General features: G+C 37.7%; 1 protein-coding gene across 3 annotated transcripts in view; it reads left to right on the forward strand.

Moving 5' to 3' along the window:
* Memo1 (mediator of cell motility 1) overlaps nt 1-20,068 on the forward strand; it is a 96,829-nt gene that overhangs the window by 58,392 nt on the left and 18,369 nt on the right. For 2 of the 3 annotated variants that reach the window (XM_038318378.2, XM_038318379.2), the window contains 3 exons: nt 3,692-3,804; nt 6,532-6,643; nt 17,162-17,304. In XM_038318378.2, the coding sequence (XP_038174306.1) occupies nt 3,692-3,804; nt 6,532-6,643; nt 17,162-17,304 (368 nt within the window). The remainder of the gene's footprint in view (nt 1-3,691; nt 3,805-6,531; nt 6,644-17,161; nt 17,305-20,068) is intronic. The other variant, XM_038318380.2, reaches the window with a different exon arrangement.

A 20,068-nucleotide genomic window follows, 5' to 3' on the forward strand; every position in this document is an offset into this window, starting at 1 on the left:
AAGTCTTTCCTGGCTGCTAACAAAACTAGCCAAAATCTGAAATTCAACAGGCAATTAGGCAGAAACTTGAATTTATATTTTTCAGGGCAAAGAGTAAAAGCTCATGACAGTTTTAGTCTTCCATTAAAAAATTTGCCCTCGGGCTGGAGAGATGGCTCAGAGGTTAAGAGCAATGTCTGCTCTTCCAAAGGTCCTGAGTTCAATTCCCAGCAACCACATGGTGGCTCACAACCATCTGTAATGGGGTCTGGTGCCCTTTTCTGGCCTGCAGGCATACACACAGACAGAATATTGTATACATAATAAATAAAATAAATATTTAAAAAATAAAAAATACTTAAAAAAATTTGCCCTCCCTGTGAAACATCTTTAAAAAGTTACTTATGTTCCATTAGTTGGAATAGGTAGTTGAAAACTATGAGGACAAGTGCTCGTAGACGATATTCATTATAGTAATTTCGCAGAGGTGAGTTCTCAGGAGCTGTAGTGTGTGGACTGTGTTTCTAGGAAAATGTGACGCCCTGCCATCTCTCTGATATTTAGTATTAAAGGTTTCTTCTTCCAATCTAGTAACAGCTAGAATATCAGTACTGAGGTTATTTTTTTTAAAAAAAAATACTAAACACCTTCCCTTAATTAAAGGGAAGGGGCATAGGTTTGCTGACTTACCTCCCTTCCGGCCATTGCAGCTGCTGTGCTGTTTATGGAGGAGGAAATACATGAATTTCAGTGTGCCTTGTTAATGTTCTTTTGTTAGCACTTTAGCTAATACAGAGGCCTTTTTGAGGTCACTGTTGTCTTAATGTGCCCCTTTTAACTGTTTCAGTAATGTCTACCCTTCTGTATTTCGTGTATGCCAGTTTTAAGAATTTTGTATTGATAGCACAGTTTTTTCTTGTTTCTCTAAATCAGTTCTGGAACTGCACTAGACTGATTGTGGGTGAGTTTTTACCATACTGGAAAGAATTTATTAGGAAAATATCTGGCTAATTTCCATTGGTGGGGGGCTCTTCTGTATAGTCTGGCTTGACAAAAGGTAGGCAAAGAAAGCACCCAAGCCTTTCAGCTGAAGGCCGTTAGGCTCCCAGAAGACCATTTCTGGAGCAATGCTCAGTGGTACTGATTAATTTTTCTGTGTAGCCCTGTTAGTCCTGGAACTCAGTGTATAGACCAGGGTGGCCTGGAATTCACAGAGATCTGCTTGCCTTACCTCCTGAATGCTGGGATTAAAGCTGTGTGCCACCACACCTGGCCAGAGACTGACATTTTTAAAACTATCATTTATACTTTATGTACCTTAGAGTTTTCCAAAAGCCTTTTTCTCATAGAAACTGATTCCTTAATAAGAACCACACCCCTTCGTGTTGAGTGTTTCCTTTCCCTCCCTGCTCTATCCTTGCTTCTTCTTCCTTTTCTTTTGTAAGTGAGGTCTTAACTGAGTTGCTTTGGCTAGCTTTATGCTCCTGAGCTCAACTGAGTGCCCTGCTCTAATCTTCTGAATATGTAGACTGTAGACTTGTATCGCTGTCCCTGGTTGAATATTGCTGATTTTTAGTTCATGTAATCCCTGGCATTAATCAAGTGACCTAAACATTCACAGGTTATCATTTTATAAATATTTCACATTAGACATTAATAAAAGAATTTATTAATATTTGTATACTGCTGATAGAACAGAATGGTATCGCTTGGTTTAGTTCATTTAATAATCTGAATTTGACTCTCCTCTCTGATGATCCATGTGATAAATACGTATCACAGTGCTGAAGAGATGGAGAAGGGGGCTGGAGAGATGGCTTAGCAGCTGAGAACATTGACTGCTCAGTTTCCATCCTCAAAAGATGTCTACAACCATTTATAATGGGATCCTGTGCCCTCTTCTGGTGTGCAGGCATAGCACTCATATATATAAAATGCATAAATAAAATCTTCTTAAAAAGATGGAGAAGAGAGAGGGTAGAAGAAGAGTTTCTTACTCTTTGGCCTTAGGATAAAATAGTTTTCTGTGTGATTTCTTCAAATTTGAGGCCTTTGAGAATAACAATCCAAAACTTCTTTATCTCCTCCTTCCTTCTCCAACTTTAAGTGATGCATCTTTAAAAAAAGACAAAACAATTTTCTTATCTTAGTAATAGATTTTGGTTGGTTCATTGGTCTGTCCATCCATCCATCCATGGGCATCGTCTCACTGTGCAAGCCAGGCCTGCTTTTGCTTTGCCTCCTGTGTGTCTACCTTACCTGGCATTGTTTTTCTTTTAGAGATAGGGTCTAATTTTTGTAGACCAAGCTGGCTTTGAATTCCTAATCATCCTAGACCCTTAAGTGTTGGAATGTAGGTGAATGCCATCACACTTGGTACAGTAATAGACTTTTGTCAGAGCATATTGCTGCAGCACACAGTCCTTGTCCTCTAAACATCTGACAGTGAAAGAATTAGGTCATTTTTTTCTAGATACATAAGCCCATTACCCATTTTCTTCTTTCTTTGCAATTTTTGGATCTGTAACTTATTTATGTTTGTATATGGTATGATAAGATTGGTTAATTTGAATTTTAGACAACAGAAAATTAATATTTTCAGCATTTATATTGTGGGACAAATTTGGATGTTTGATATGAAATAATAGTAAGCTAATTTTAATTTTGTTGCTGAGACAAAAGGATTGTAGCTACTATGTAGCCCAGTTATTTTCTTTGGATAGTCTACAGTGCAAATCATACATTAAAACGTTGCTTTTTTTGATGATGACATATTTGAATGAGAATAGAGAAAGCTGATTACATAGAATTCAACTAGATGTCCTATTTCTTAGCTACCATAAAATAATGTCAAAATAGCTTTATTAGAATGCTTCTTTATAATGCTGTTTGAAATAGATATTTAGAAATTTGTATCAATATTTTGTTCTATTAAAAATTTAGAATTTTAAATTTTCATAGCTGAAATATTCATACTAACAGTATGCTTTGAAATGTGTTTAGTTATATATGTAGAAATGATTTTATGTATAGTATATTATAAAAATTTATAGCTGGTATTTCCATTTATTGGATATTAATTCAGTTGAAAACTAAGGAGTAAACCATCAAATCAACTCTGACATAGAATTCCAAGGACTGTGTGCTCAGCTTGCAGAAGTCTTATTTCCTCACAGTTCTGGAAGCTAAAGCCTGGTGTCATGGTGCCTGGGAGGGTAGAGGTTCTTGCTTTGAGGCTGCCAGCCCCCTACTGCATGACTATTAGGCATGTTCTTGGAGTCATATGTTGTGGTCATGTCCCATGTGTTCCTCCACCCCTGACCCAGGATCTTGTTATATATAATCCTGCCTGGCTAGAACCCACTATGTAGCCCAGGTTGGCTTCAAACTTGCAGCAGTCTTTGCCTCAAGACTCCCAAATTCTGAGATTATATGGGATACCACTCCTGGCTCTGAGTCTTTTTTATATAAGTCCATCATTCACATTGATAAGAGCCTCATTCATTGCTCTTGAAAAATTTATATTCAAATTGGTAGTCAGATATGGGAAGTTGGATCTTCACTATATGAATTTTGGTGAGAACATAGTTTAGCTCTTACGTTCACAGAATGTAGTAAATGTAGGTAGTCAGCATGGAAAAACAAGTACAGTTACTTAATAAGATTTGTGTAGAAGTACATTTGTTCTGTGTTTCTGTTGTGTATCTCCCAGCCGGAGAATTTTCATCCTTGGGCCCTCCCACCATGTGCCCCTGTCTCGATGTGCACTCTCCAGTGTGGATATATATAGGACTCCTCTGTATGATCTTCGTATTGACCAAAAGAGTAAGTATATAGAAACCATGTAGTTTTCAAAAAGCTGAAACTCATTTAATCAGGATCGCAGTTTAATTAAAACATTTAGAGATACAAATATCATAAATACTATTTAATTAAATTTATTGTTGTAACTAATCTATATAAACCAGACATACAAAAGTAGAATTTTCCTCATAACAAAAATCTGTTATAGGCACTTGGCTCCATAACACAGTGGTTACATTTATATTTAGAGAAATACTTTTTTTTGTGTTGCACCATGACACAAGAAATTAGAATACATGACAGCCTGATGAAAGACTCAGCAAGTTGACTCTGTTTTTATGTGTATCACTTTTTTCACGTTAAGTTACTGTGATAATACTTTGATTTCTTCTCTTTTTTTTTTTATGGGAAGATTATTCTTTAGGTTTTGAGGCTGTGAAAGGTGGTATAGAAATTTTAAATATTTTTGTTTTAACATGTATTTTTTTGTGCGTATGCATGTATACATACATATGTGCTTGTATTTTTGTGGGCGTGTGTGTATGTTGGTGTGTATGTATGTGTTTTGTGGGAAGCCTGAGGCTAATGCTGGAAGTTTTCTTGATCACTCCAGCTGATATACTTAGGCAGTGTTTCTTGCTGAATTCAGAACTTGGTATTTTGGCTTACCTGGCTTGCCGTGTGTGTGTGTGTGTGTGTGTGTGTACACATATATGTATGTATATATGTATATATGTCTGTCTGCCTATCTATCTATCTATCTATCTATCTATCTATCTATCTATCTATCTATCTATCTATCTATCTATCTATCATCTACCTACCTGCCTGCCTGCCTGCCTGCCTGCCTGCCTGCCTGCCTGCCTGCCTGCCTGCCTGCCTGCCTGCCTACCTACCTACCTACCTACCTACCTACCTACCTACCTACCTACCTACCTACCTACCTACCTACCTATCTATCTATCTATCTATCTATCTATCTATCTATCTATCTATCTATCATTTGGGGATTCCCTTCTTCCTCTGTGTACTGAGGTTATAGATGGAATGCCACACCTGCCCAGCTTTTTACATGGATTCTCAGGTCCAAACTCCAGTCGTAAGGCTCATGTGGCAAGCATTTTACTGCTAAGACATCTGTCTAGCTCCTATGTCTGTTACATTGATTTTCCTTCTAGGGTTCCAGAGGTTATATTTTGTGTGTGTGTGTGTGTGTGTGTGTGTGTGTGTGTCTGTGCACGCGTGTGTGTGTCTTCTCCTGTGATTGAGTGCACATTTGTGTTTGTATGCTGTATGTTCCTTTGAGACCATGTCTCTCATTGGCCTAGACCTCACCTAGTAGACTAGGCTAGCTGGCCCAGGAGCCCCAGGGATCGCCTGTCTTCACTTTCCCTGGGATCTTAAGCGTGCATCACCATGTTAGACATTTTTGTCTGGATTCTAGGATTCTAATTGAGGTTCTCATGCCTTCTTGAAAAGCTTTTTATCCACTGAGCAGTCATCATCCCAGTCCCCAGTGTCATATTTTTGTTTAGTTGTTTCTTTTACACTATATGTAATATAAAAAAATTATAAAACAACATACAGAGGTGAACAGTAAATATTAATATATTTCTTACCCATGGTTTACACTGGATTTTCCTTCCTGTCTCTGTATAATAACCACCTTTCATGAACTTGGGCTCAATACATTAATATTTTAAATATGTAAGTGATGCTATTGTTTTGTTAAAGTTTGCAGTAGTTTACATTAAAAAAGGTATCATCTGAAAAAGAAATGTTTAACTCTTTTAGGCCTTATTTGGGCCTTGATTTTTTTTATATAATTTGAGCTTGACTCATAGAATATTAGCAGTTTGTTATTTGAATAGATATTATTAATCAAACTAGAATATTGCCTTCCTGATTGAGATGACTTAAGGGACACACTTTCCTTTTTTGTTATTTTTCATATTTTTAGATTTGTTTATTTAATGGGTATGAGTGTTTTGCTCTCATACATGCCCATGCACCGTGGGCCTGCCTAGTACCTGAGGTGGTCAGAAGAGGACTTTGGATTCTCCCTGAAACTGGAGCTGTAGATGGTTGTGAGCCACTGTGTGGGTGCTAGGAATTGAATCTGAAGCTAATGCTGGGAGTCTTCCTTGATCAATACAGCTGATAGACTGAGGTTGAAGTATAGGTCATCAGAAATAATCTGGATAGCTAGATCATTTTAAGTTGGCATAGTACTGTGGTAGATTTATAATTTCTGCCATAAGTTAAAGTTTGAATTTTGGGAAACATAGTATTAAAAGTGATAACTTTATGTTGTTCATGTGGTAGATACATGAAGTGAAATAAAAAACTATAGAATTTATTATAAAAACAAAACAAATCTAAAAAACGATATTATTAGTCTTATGTAAATAAATGGTGATTTTTCTATTATAGTAGGAATTCTAATGAGCTGTTTTGGCTAGAACATTTAGATTAAAATCCAGAGAATGGTCTAGAACTAGACTCTATTTTAGAAATATTAAAAGGAACTGATGAAAATATACTGTGTTCTATCCAAATGGTAAGTCTTTACATGCATTATTTTATGTAATAAAATTAGTCATTGTGCTTTCACATACAATAAAAAAAATGGAGTATGTGGTGCTTTTGTTTCTTGTCATAGCTTGTAGTTTTGTGTTGCTGGGTGGGAGCTCATAAAATAAATATATGCATTAATATTTGTTTTAATATATTTTGAAATCTCTTTAGTTTACGGAGAACTATGGAAGACAGGAATGTTTGAACGCATGTCTCTGCAGACAGATGAAGATGAACACAGTATTGAAATGCATTTGCCTTATACAGCTAAAGCCATGGAAAGGTATATTGATTAATATAAAGAATCCCAGAGAAGTCATAGATCTTAATGTCTTTGGAATTATTTTAACCTGGGATAATTTGTCAGAGCAAGGAGATTAAAAATTTCTCATTTAAAATGAAATAAAATTGGAGATTTCAATGTCTTTATAAGTTGATTTTTTAACTAGTTGTCTATTAAGGTTGAACATATGAATTGATCTTTTTTTTTTTGGTAAGGTGAAAATTAAAACAACCCATCTGTGTGTTTGGGTTGATGTATTTTGGTTTGCATGGTAGACAATAGACATTTCAATATCTTAGGATAATCATTATTTTGTAGTACAGTGCAGTAATTGTAAAACTTTAAATTTGGAAATATCTTTGAAAGTCACTCTTGAGAATTTTGTAAAGGTACCTGAGACTCTTACCCTTACCTGAGCATGATGGTGATGATGATGTGGTGCCTGCTAAAGGTCTCCCTGTGGTCAGGCGCTCCTGGATGCCAAGTGAATTCTCTACAAGATGCTTCAGTGCCCACTTTTTGCCCAACACATAGTTGTTGATTTGTTTGGTAAAATGAAGCATAAACTGTCTCTAGAATTTTCTTTTTTCAGTGCCACATTTGTTTGCTTTTAAATGGTTTATTTATTTATTTATTTATTTTTTTTTTTTTTTTGGTTTTTCGAGACAGGGTTTCTCTGCAGCTTTTTTAGAGCCTGGCCTGGAACTAGCTCTTGTAGACCAGGCTGGCCTCGAACTCACAGAGATCCACCTGCCTCTGCCTCCCGAGTGCTGGGATTAAAGGCGTGCACCACCACCGCCCGGCTGCTTTTAATTGTTTAGCTGGGTCATTTGGGCGTCTTTACTTTTCCTTAAGAAATGGGCTTTCAGGCTTGGCACAGTGCAAGCCTGTAGTCCTAGCATTTGTAAGGCTTGAGGATCATTGTTTGAGGCCAATGTAGATAATAGACTGAGACCCTGCTACCCACTAAAAGAAAAAAAAAAGTTAAAAACAGTTCCAAGCCAGAAAATGGGAAAAGAACAAAAACTGGGAAAAAAAAGTGTGTGTGTGTGTGTGTGTGTGTGTGTGTTTGTGTGTGTGTGTGTGTGTGTGTGTGTGTGTATTCTGTTTTGTACCTCAGTTTCCATTTGGTTCACAGTATATTAGTTTGAAAGCCTAGAGGCCTCACTCAGTGTTTGAGTTCAGACTGACCAAGTACTTTATAGGTTTTCTATATATCAAATAAGAGCTGTATTCTGTTAAGAAAAAATGCCACCTGAGATTCGTTTTGAGACTGACCTTTTCTCTTCTTTGGACCCTAAGTTATGGTTGACAGGGAAGCTCTTTAGCTTGAAAGGCTGTGCAAGCTGTGTTCCTAAGTTCTTAAGCAGGGAGCTTAGAGAGGTACTTCATGTGGTGGGCATGAGCCCTACTCTATTTGCGCCCCCCCCCCCCCTTTCTGGCTGTTTGCTCTCTGTACCTTTTCTTCATCTTTATTCTTTTCTTCTTTCCTCTCTTCATTCCCTTTCATTCCATCTTACACTGTTCCTTCAGTTCCACTGTCATCTTTTTCTTTCATCTTCTCTTTACTCTGTGTGACAAAGGCCTCTGTGAGATGTTTAGGTGTCTGTCTTACACTGAACTCCTCATCCAGATAAGAGTGCTGTTTTCTTCTGGGTTTTGCATAGTGAACAATGTCAGCATGTTGTCTTTCTGTTTTATTTGTTTACTTACTTATTTACTTATCTGTCTGTTTTTGAGTTGGGAGACAGTTTTCGAGTTGGGAGTTTGGTCAGAGGCTGTGGTGATAACGTGTCTGCTCAATTTTCCGCTGAGGCAGCATGGTCTGGACTGGAGGCTGCAGAATGCCTTGGAGCTGTGATGCTGACTGCCTTCTGAGGTTTCACTGTTCTCATCTCGCTCTTCATCCACTTCCACCTGCCTTTCATCTTACAGGCTTTATCTCTTCCTGTGGGATAGTCTTGCACTTTAAGTTGGCAGTTGAAGGTAGCAGTTGTGCAAAGCTGAGATTTCCATGACTTCCTAAATCTAGGTCTGGAATGGGCACAGCTTTTCTTCCATCGTGCTCTACTATTGAGAGCAATTTATAAGTCTAAATTCAAAGGAGTAGAAATGTAGTCTCTAAGGCCTTTGAACCTGGAGGTGGGAGTCATATGAATGGTCATATTTGCAGATGGTAAAGTTGAATAGCTCTTTGGATGATAAGTAATTCTGTTTTTCTTCCATGATAGTTCTCTAGTAAATTCTGTGATTGGAGCAGCTAGTCTATAACATATCTCCTGTGCCCAGTATAAGCCCTGGCCCAAATAATTTCAGTTATTAGTTATGGGAAATAGCTATTAATTGATTTAAAACTTTTAACTTAAATATAGAATCAAATACTCTTTAAGGAATGACTTTCATATAATGAAGTATATGCATGTTAGTTTTCTTGCTCCATGTGATTACACAAGAATTACTAGTATCCAGTTGTTGTGGCAGCACATGCCTCTGATCATAATATTTGGGAGGCTGAGGAGGGATGACCACAATGCTTGTGAGTTTTGTTGTTGTTTGTCTTTGTTTTGTGAGACAGGGTTACACTCTGTAGCATAGGGTTTCTTGGAACTCACAGTGGTCCTCTTTCTCAACCTTTTGCTGGGATTGTAGGTATGAGCTACCACACCTGGTTTACTTTTTAAACCAGTCTTTTAAAGATTTATTTATTCTTACTTATGTGTTTAGGTGTTTTGCCTGCATGTATATCTGTGTAAGGGTGCCAGATCTCCTGGAACTAGAGTTACAGACAGTTGTGAGCTGCCATGTGGTTGTTGGGAATTGAATCCATGTCCTCTAGAAGAGCAGGCGGCCAGTGCTCTTAACATCTGAGCCATCTCTCCAGCTCCTAAATCAGTTTTTTAAACATTTAACTTAATCCCACCCCCAGTTTTTATTATTATAAATGTTATATGATTTTTACAAAAGTGATTATCTAATGTTTTATTTATAAATGTATTTAATTTTTCTGTTTTTATAATTCTGTTTCACACAGAGTCCGTCCATCCATGTCTCCCCCCCCCGCCCCACACACACACACACACACACACACACACACACACACACACACACACACACAGGGTTTCTCTGAATAGCCTTGACTTTCCTGGAACTTGCTCTGTAGACCACATTGGCCTCAAACTCACAGAGATCTGCCTGCCTTTGCAGGCATGTATCACCACCACCTGGCTTCTGTTATCTTAAATTTTAAAAATTTTAAAAATTTAAATCATTTTTAAAAATCATTTAAAAATGATGGTTCATTAGAGCTTTTGTTTATTTTACATGTTTAGTGTGTGTGTTTCTATACATGTATTGTGCAGGCATTTGCATGTAGTGATGGAGGCTAGAGGCTGATGTCTTTCTTGATTTCTCTTTATCTTGCTTTTTGAGACAGGTCTCTCATTGAACTCAGAATTCAATGCATGACTGAACAGGCTGGCCATTGTGCTCCAGGGATCTTTTCTTTGTCTCCCCAGAACAAGGGTCACAGAGGCATATCACATGTCTAGCTTTTTACTTGGGTGCTGGGTATAAAACTCAGGTCTTTATGCTTTGCATCAAGTTGTTTACTGACCAACCTGTCTTGGCAGCCCTCTCTGGAGCCCTTTAAAATAGTGGGTGCCTGAGCTGCAGACTAATAGTACAGTACCTGCCTAGATGTTCAAGTCCCTGGACTCCACCCTACACTGCCTGGGAAAAAAATATTGTATAGGAGAAAACATAAAATGATTCATCCTATTGCGCAGCTTATTCCTCTAATACTTAAAAATAACAATACGTGATTTGAAATTTTAAATAGTATCTTGAAGGATAAAATGAACAGTGGCGTCTCTCTGGTACCATTTAACCTATTTATCACAAGTGAACATTGTTAACAGTATGCTACCATGTGCATATAAGTTTTTAAACATAGATTTTTTTGTCCCCCCCCCCCCCCTCCTTTCACAGGATTTCTCTGTGTAGCCCTGGCTGTGCTAAGACTCACTTTGTGGACCTGACTAGCCATGAACTCAAGAGAACCGCCTGCCTCTGCCTCCTGAATGCTGGGGTTAAAGGCATGTGTGACCGACCAAGCCTCATCTTGTAGTTCAATGCCACTTAAATATACACGCAGAATTGTTTATTTATTTAGGGTTTTCAAGTCAGAGTTTCTCTGTGTATCCCTGACAGTCCTAGAACTCAGAGGTTTGCCTGCCTCTACCTCCCAAATGCGAGGATTACAGGTGTGGGCCACCAACCTTGCAACCATCAATTTTTATTGATTATAAACCCACAATCTTTGTAGTGCAATTCATAACAGATTTCATTATCAAACACGATTAATTGATTTTGAGGAGTTAGGATATATAAAAATTATATCTTAAAAAAATAAACTTCAAATTATTAAATCATAATTCCTGTGGGGGGAAATCTGTTTTGTTTGGAGTTTAAATTTGATCAACTTTTTTCGTAATTACTACTTTTTTGTTATTATGGGTTTTTATACCTTAAAGTTTTTAATTTAAAAAATGTGCACAAATAATAAGAAAAGTAGGATTGGAAGGGTTTGATTAAAAAACATAGTATTTTGGGGTTGGAGCATTCACTTATAGTTAAGAGCACTTATTGCTCTTATGGAGAAACTAGATTCAGCTCCCAGCACCCATATGGCTTTAAACAACTGTCTGTGACTCCAGTGTTTGGCGATCCAACATCCTTTTCTGGCTTACTCAAGTACTGCATGTTCAAGGTTCACAGACATGCAGGCAAAACACCCATTATGCACACAAAATCTAAATAAATCTTTTTAAAAAAACCCTCTAAAAACAAACAAACATAAAAACTATTCATAGGTGGGCATGGGATAGTGTGTGCGCCTGAAATCCTAGTATTTAGGAAAATAAAGATGGGGAAACCTAATCTTCATGGCATAGTGAAACTTGTCTTCGAACTAAACCAAAACACAATCATTACCAACTAACTGTTCAGGTTCCTCAAAGCATATGCTAGTTTTGTTATTGCCATTGTTTTGGACATGGACAACTTGGAGCATGCTCTTAACGCTTTTTAGTCTTCTGCTTTGATTTGCTCTTTCCAATTTTAAAGGTTCATCATGGCTAGGATTGATAACGTTTTGGAGATTCTTCTTTTTTATTTATTATGTATACAGTGTTCTGCCTGCACACCAGAAGAGGGTATCAGATCTCATTTATAGATGGTTGTAAGCCACCATGTGGTTGCTGGGAATTGAACTCAGGACCTTTGTAGGAGCAGTCAGTGCTCTTAACCTCTGAGCCATCTCTCCAGCCCCATTTTGGAGATTCTTATAAAACACCCTTATTTTTGCATGGTCTATTTAAATAATGAAAGCTGTTATTTATTGTTATTATGTATACTGTTCAAACATGTCTTGTACAATTTTTTGTGTCAGCGTATTGTTTTATAAGTAGGATTTTATTAGCAACCAGCCATACCCAGGAACTCGTTTATTGTCTTTATCTTCTGTCCTTCTGTAATAATATTGGATGTTTTTGTTCTGGATATCGTATGGCCCAGAAAACTTAAATGTTTAATGGGCCCTTTACAAAGATGTTCTCAGCAGGGTGGAGGTAGCCCACACCTTTAGCCCCAGCATTTGAGAGGCAGAGTCAGGCAGATCTCTGTGAGTTGGGGACAACCTGGTCTATAGAATGAGTTCCAGCACAGCCAGGGCTACACAAAGAAACCCTGTCTCTTGAAAAATCAAATCAATCCTACCTCCCCCCCCCCCCCCCCAAAAAAAAAGGAAAAAAGACGTTCCCTGATCCCATGGACTAGATGAATTACAGGTTTTGCTCTTAAAATTCTTGGTTCCAGTTTAACTGACTTTTGTGACTGTGTGAGGCAGAAGGTGTATATTTCTTTTGGTGGCAAAACCTCATTTATCTTTATTTGAATGAGTAGGTCAGAATCTTTTTATTTTTATTTTATTATTTTTAATTCTGTTTTATCAGATTTGTTTGGTTAGTGTTTTCCATGAGATTTAGAACATTTTCAGCAACTATTCCTTTTTCTTTTGTCTGTTTGGGACTGGTGCTAGTTTGGATGCTTCATATTGTCTTAAGTTCCCCAATTCTCTTTATATTTCTTCAGTATTTTTTTCTGTTCAAATTGGATAATATTTTAAAATAATCTTTTTTTTTCCCTGTCCCCTTAGTTTAAGACAAGGTCTTCTTTGTGACCTGGGCTGGTCTTGGTCTTGCCTTGCAATCCTCTTCTGAAAGCCTCCTCAGTGCTGGTGCAGTGCTATACCTGGTCTCTTGAGTCCATTTTTTTCTAATTTTTATTTTTTATTGCTTTATAAATAATTCCATCCAAAATTTCCACTTCTTCCCCTCCTCCCATTTCCCTTCTGCTACCTGATTCACCCTCTTCTCCTCCCCCTCCAGTCCTAAGAGAGGGCAGGGTACCCTGCCCTGTGAGAAGTCCAAGGCCCTACCCCCTCCATCCAGGTCTAGGAAGGTGTGCATCCAAAGAGAATAGGATCCCAAAAAGCCAGTACGTGCAGACAAATCCCAGTGCCATTATCATTGGCTTCTCAGTCGGCCCCAATTGTCAGCCACATTCAGAAGGTCCAGTTTGATCCTGTGCTCATTCAGTCCCAGTCCAGCTGACTTTGGTGAGCTCCCATTAGATCAGGCACACAGTCTCAGTGGGTGGACCAACCCCTCGCGGTCCTGACTTCCTTGCTCATGTTCTCCCTCCTTCTGCTCTTCAACTGGACCTTGGGAGTTCAGTCCAGTGCTCTGATGTGTGTCTCTGTCTCTCTCTCCATCTGTCCCCCGACGAAGGTTCTATGGTGATATTCAAGATAGTTATCAGTCTGACTACGGGACAAGGCCAGTTCAGGCACCCTCTCCTCCACTGCCCAGGGTCCTAGCTGTGGACATCCCTGTGGACACCTGGGACACTTCTAGAGCCAAGCCTCTTGCCAACCCCAAAATGGCTCCCTTAATTAAGATATCTGCTTCCCTGCTCCCATATCCATCCTTCCTCCATCTCAACCTTCCCACTCCCCCAAGCTCTCCCCAACCCTCCCCTTCTCCCTTCTCTCTCTCCTTCTCCCCTTCCTTCCACCCCACCCCACTCCCATGCTCCCAACTTTTGCCTGGCGATCTTGTCTGCTTCCAATTTCTAGGAGGGTCTATATAAGTTTTTCTTTGGGTTCACCTTATTAGCTTTTCTAGGATCGCGAACTATAGGCTAAGTGTCCTTTGTTTATGGCTAGAGTCCACTAATGAGTGAGTACATACCATATTCGTATTTTTGGGTCTGGGTTATCTCACTCAGGATAATGTTTTCTATTTCCATCCATTTGCAGGCAAAATTCAAGATGTCATTTTTTTTACTGCTGAGTAGTTTGAGTCCAGTTTTGATTGCAAACATTCATCCTTATTAAACATTAATTCTGTTTTTTGGCCCACTTAGGAAATTTTTTCATTCAGTTATTGTACTTGTTTTAGTGATCCACTCGTTAAAACCCAGTTTGGATTACTTTGTTGATATTCCTTATTGGTTTATTCATGGCACACTATACACAGGTGCTCACACACACACGCACACATTTTTAATGTGTTTTAAATAGCTTTCTTTAATTTTCTGATTATATATTTCTTATAATTTTGAAATCGAATCTAAGCACTGAGCTGATCTTAATAACATTTCTTGGCTATTTTTTTGTAGAGTGTCTTAGTTTGCTCTTTTTTAATTTTTATGTGGATTTTTTTCTTCTTGAACTGTACATTTTACGTAGCCATGTAGTAATTCTGGTTTTATTTATTTTCTCCCCACAGACTTTATTATTTAGCATTTTGTGTGAGTTCCAGCTGCAGAATGTTTTCCCTCTGTGCACCTCTGTTGATCACTTAGCTCTCAAGGACTCACCAGTGATTGTAGTTTAGTGTTTAGCAAATGATTGCCTATAGGTTCTACTCAGGATGCTGTCACCGTCTATTAGGGGTGTCGTGTGCTTTGGGGAGCATAGTCAAACAAGCTCAGTGGTTTCCATTTCTCCTCTGACTTTTTTCTGGGTTGTCTTCTGTCGTTCTGTGTAAGCACTCTACAGCTGAGCCACTGTTCCAGCATTTCAGGCATGGTGTGTGTGATTAACTTCACCTCAAATGTCTAGTTTCTTCTCATAACAGGAAGTTGTTCTCTGTCATGAAGAGGCGTGTTGTTTCCTACTCTTGAGTTGACTTAAGTGCACAAAAATTGCTGTTTAAAAGCTTTACCTGGTTTTATGGTTTTTTCCTGTGGGCAGATTTTATACTTTACTGGAAAATCCAACTTCAGAACTTAGATTTTAAAATCTAAAAGTACTTATTTTTCTTTCTTTTTTAACAGAAGCTTTTATTATTTGTTTGTTTATTTGTTTGTTTTGTGTACAATATTCTGTCTGTGTGTATGCCTGCTGGCCAGAAGAGGGCACCAGACCTCATTACAGATGGTTGCAAGCCACCATGTGGTTGATGGAAATTGAACTCTGGACCTTTGGAAGAGCAGGCAATGCTCTTAACCTCTGAGCCATCTCTCCAGCCCTGTTTTTCTTTTTTATCATTTATTTTTATTTTATGTGCATTGGCATTTTGCCTGCATGTATGTCTGTGTGAGGTGTCAGTTTTTGGAGTTACAGACAGTTGTGAGCCACCATGTGGGTGCTGGGAATTGAACCTGGTTCCTCTGGAAGAGCAGCCAGTGCTTTTACATGCTGAGCCATCTCTCCAGTCCTAGTACTTATTCTTCAAAGTCAAGTGTTCTTTTATTATAATTCATGCTCATGAAGACAGAGAAAAGTTTTAAGAAATGGCAATTCAATGATCCCAACCCCTCCCGTTTCTGTGGAGGACTAGACTTTTTCTTTTTGATGGTGGGTCTGTGGAGAGTAGATTTGTTGTGTCTCAGAGCAAGCCATCTGTAGTTGACACTTTATGACTATATGCGTCATGTGATAACTGTTATCAAATACCTTTTGTAGGTGTGATCCTTCTAAAGATATGGGCAATCATTTTAAGTGCCTTAGGGATGATCCCTAAACTCATCTCTCTGGCTTTCCTTTGCTCCTTATAATTTGCAAAACAGCTACTTCCCTACCGTATTATAATTATTTGCAATCTCTTTGATGTTTTTTGTTATTTATTTTTGGAGGTACTTTTGAGGTTAGACTAATTCATGGCAGTTACCAAATTTTTATTAGATGCCAACATTCTTTGAATTAATAATTAACCCGATTGTAGAGAAAGCCCTTGTTTGCTCTGTGTAGTTACTTAGCAAACTAGTAAGAATCACAGAATGAGATGCCCCATGGCAGCTTCCTCTGCCAGCTTCTTTTTTTTTTTTTTTCCTTACACCATAGATGCAGATTCTGCCCAAGGAGCCCCTGCATTGCAGAGGGACTGGAGTCTGTATGATCTGTTTATTTCGCAGTTGACGAGGGTAAGAGGGCTGCTGTGGGAGTCGTGGTATGTAGTTTAGTCAACATTTATTTTGAGATTACTTAAAGTTAGTATTAAAAACAAACCCTTTTTTTTGAAGTCTGTTTGTCCTGTGTCTGGTTATTAACATTAAAAAAGTAGTGGTTATAAAGCTGAATTTATAAAGTCCTATTCAAAACAAGTTTAGACAAACATAGTTCATGCTTCTAAAACTCTCTTAGGATAATTGGTATATAAGTAATACTGAATATATATACACGATCCTATCATAGTGAAATATTTTATAAAATGAAGTAAATCACAATTACTTAAATCAGTCACTTAAATCATAGTTATTAATCTGTTTTGTTTCTTTTCCATTAATTTGTCAGTCAGAAGGAACTGGATATACCATAAATGATGTGGGTGGGTGGGTGTGCCTTTGGGGGTGTACTAGAAATGAATATATCCTTTAATTCTTTTGTTAACATGGATGTCAGTGAAATTTGAGTTGTGTCGAGGCTGGCATGTATCAGATTGTAAGGGCTAAGTAAGTGGTAAGAGTGCAGTCTACGAATCTCATAGGAGCCAAGTTCAAGTTCTTTCTGTAGGTCACGCTTGGTAGGTTTATAGAATAAGCGTCAAAAATGGTGTATGTTTATAGGATCAAATTAAAGTAGATGAAGACTTTAATGCTCTGTGGAAATGGCAGGACTGGGTAGGTGACTATATGCTTTGTGAGTAGTTTGGGATGATCTGGTGGACTTATTTTTGGACATATTTTATACCTAGCAGTACAGTAGCTTCCCTTAAAGTAGTATGTACATTTTGGTAACTTAAATAGATACTTTTAGTATTCTTTACTTGTTTTTAAATCAGCTTCCTTAAAAATTTCTTTTATAGATTTTTTTAGAATTCAACAATAAAATGTTACTATTATCACTATTATTAGTAAATGTTCCACTTTTTAGTGCCAACACAATTGGAAAAATATTTTTAATTTTAAACAGCTTAAATGACTTGTATTTTTATTTTTTCTGTTTTCTTTAAGCCATAAAGATGAGTTTACCATTATTCCTGTACTGGTTGGAGCTCTGAGTGAGTCAAAAGAACAGGAATTCGGAAAACTCTTCAGTAAATATCTAGCGGATCCTAGTAATCTCTTTGTGGTGTCTTCTGATTTCTGCCACTGGGGTAAGTCCTAGATTTTAACATACGGAAGATGCTATGTATTTGTGGTTAAAGGTTTCTTTTCATTCCAAGCTCCGATTCTCAATTCTTTTATCACTCTTCACAAAGTTTTATTTGTAGCAGCCACGTTTAAAAGTGAATAAACAGCCTTTTGGTCATTTAAAAAGGGTCAGGAGAGGAGATAGGTCCATTTCCAAAGGCGACTGGTACAGTTGGATTCACACTGTGAGGGCATCCTTGCTTTTGAACACTTCTGTTAGCGGGAGTTAAATCTCTTAGCCCCATATTTGTGTACATATGTATGGTGTAGGGTTTTGGAGGTCAGGTTTGGTAGATAGAACAAATTCTTAACAATGTAGATGAGTACTCCTTCTCTGATTATCCTTTTTTGTAATTAGTCTCTCTTTTTTCTTTTGGTGAATATTTTTTTGTCCACGATTTCAGTCAGTTTTTTGAGTTGCCCTCTAATACTAGAACATATGGGCTATCAGCACTGTGATCTTCACTGGTAATGCTTTATAAAAAGAAGGATTCATAAGTGGGTTTGTGGTTATGGTGAACTAAGAGGGAAGGGGATTTGCAGCGGCTAGATCATAAAGAAGTGATGCATTGTGGATATCCCCTTCCTGGAGACTGATTTTGCATTCTTAAAATGCTATTTGCTTTCATTTACTTTTAACTGTTTCAGAATATTTAAGTTCTATCTCTTTGACTCTTTTCTTCACTATTTTAAGTCATATCTATTTGTTTATACTCTTTCACTTTTATTTAAGGGAGCATAAAACCAAACTTTTTAGGATAAGACAGTAGGATGCCTGACAACATCCTTAGTGAGTTATTTAGGGAGCCCTTTGCTTTCTCTTGTGGGAACTGAGTCAGCATTTTACCTGCCTTGCTTGGGTTCTCTCTTGCATCCTTCTCTGAATAGATTTCTTAAGTTGTACTCTCTACTTGACTCTCTTCCATGGTATAAATATTAGAATATGTAAATTATTAGCACTGTTTGCACTAGTTTTCCATGAGTATGGCTTTCCTCCAAGGGAAAGTTTGAGAATACCAGGAGACCGTTTAGATTTCATTGTCACAACTGGGAAGGGGTTTGAAGGATGGTGTGAGGCTTTGGTATCAAATGAGTAGAGTTCAGGGAAGTTGCTAAACATTTTAGAATACACAGAACAATCCACAACCTCCACCCAATGAAAGAAATGTCTGGTCCAAAGTGTCTATAGTATTGAAGTTAGAAACCCATCCTTAGGTTGTTTGGGTAACTGAGCTTCCTTCTAAAGACTTCCTGGGTTCTTCAGTAACTCATTCAACTGTCTAGTTTGCATTATTCTTTCTGGCAGAAGTAATTTTTTATTCATGTAACTATTATTTAGACTCTAGGGTCCAAGTAGAGGCTTAGAAGGGAATTCCTGACTCAGGAATTAGAAATCTAGTCATAGTTGGGTACTGTTAGGAAAAAGAACTGCTTTTCTCAGTGTTGTGAGTTTTTCTCAGGAACATGACATGCTCATGTTTTGTAACTAATAATTATGAAGCAAATATTTTTCCTATTTTAATTTTGAAGGCTCTTATGAATCACTTAATACTGTTCTCTTGATGGTGTTCTCCAGATTGTCTTTCTAGTTGGCAATATAGGCAACCACAACTAAACTTGCATAAAGTGTGGGAGTTTTGTTTGTTTTATGACAAGCTTTCATTGTGTTACCCAGGCTAGCCCAAACTTACACATAGTCTTCCTGCATCTGTCTCCTAAGTGCTGAGATTGCAGGTGTGAGCCACCATACCTGGATGATAGATGTAATATTCCTGATTTACATGTGTGTGGGTCATCATCCTTTTTACCTCACCAATAAAGAATTATTATTTCTTCTTTGAGATATGTTTTTTTCTGTGTAGCCCTGGCTATCCTGGAACTCCTTCTGTAAACCAGGCTGGCCTCAAACTCAGAATCTGCCTGTCTCTGCCTCTGAGTGCTGGGATTAAAGGAGTGTACCACTACCACCTGGCTAATAAAGAATATTTAATGCAAACATATGTTATTTTATAGTTGAGAGAAAAAAATAATTTTTTATAGCTAAACAAGATTCTTAGAAAGTTATAGGTTGTTTTTCCTAGGTTTCTAAAAACATTAATATTTCAGTTGTAATATAGGATTTCCAGGTGATAATTATAAAAAGAAAGAAAAAGCCTCAGAAATTTCTAAGGCTGGGAAATGTTAGCAATGAAGACCATCCAAGCTTGTGTGTTTACATTCAGTGATTATGTGATGGAGCTTTTTCTAGTGCTCCATATTTAGCTGACACAATTATCACTAAATCTCATTAAGTGCTCACTTTACTACTTACAAAAGGCACAAAGTCTTTCTGGGTGATTTGGCCAGTAGTATGGCAGACAGTGTTAGGTGTGACATGGATAATATTTGAAAATTGACATTGAAGGAAGTAGTAATTGTCACTTTGTAAAGCATAACACTTTCTGTTTTGCATTCTTATTAAGCTAAATCATTAGCCAACTACAAGTTAAGCCATTGTAGGAATCAAATTTCATATATTTCTAATTTATATTTCGTGTCAACAATTTAGCTCTCTTTGACAGTTGATGTTTCGTTTCTTTTTCTTTCTCCTTTCTCCCCCTCTTGTAGAATCTTGCCATCCCAGGCTGGCCTTGGATTTGCATCCTTCTGCCTCTGTCTCCCTAAATGGGATCAGAGGCATGTACCACTGCACCATGCTTTTTTTTCCTGCTTGTAAAGATATGGCAC

Source organism: Arvicola amphibius, chromosome 2 (assembly GCF_903992535.2).
Source record: "Arvicola amphibius chromosome 2, mArvAmp1.2, whole genome shotgun sequence".
Taxonomy (NCBI): domain Eukaryota; kingdom Metazoa; phylum Chordata; class Mammalia; order Rodentia; family Cricetidae; genus Arvicola; species Arvicola amphibius.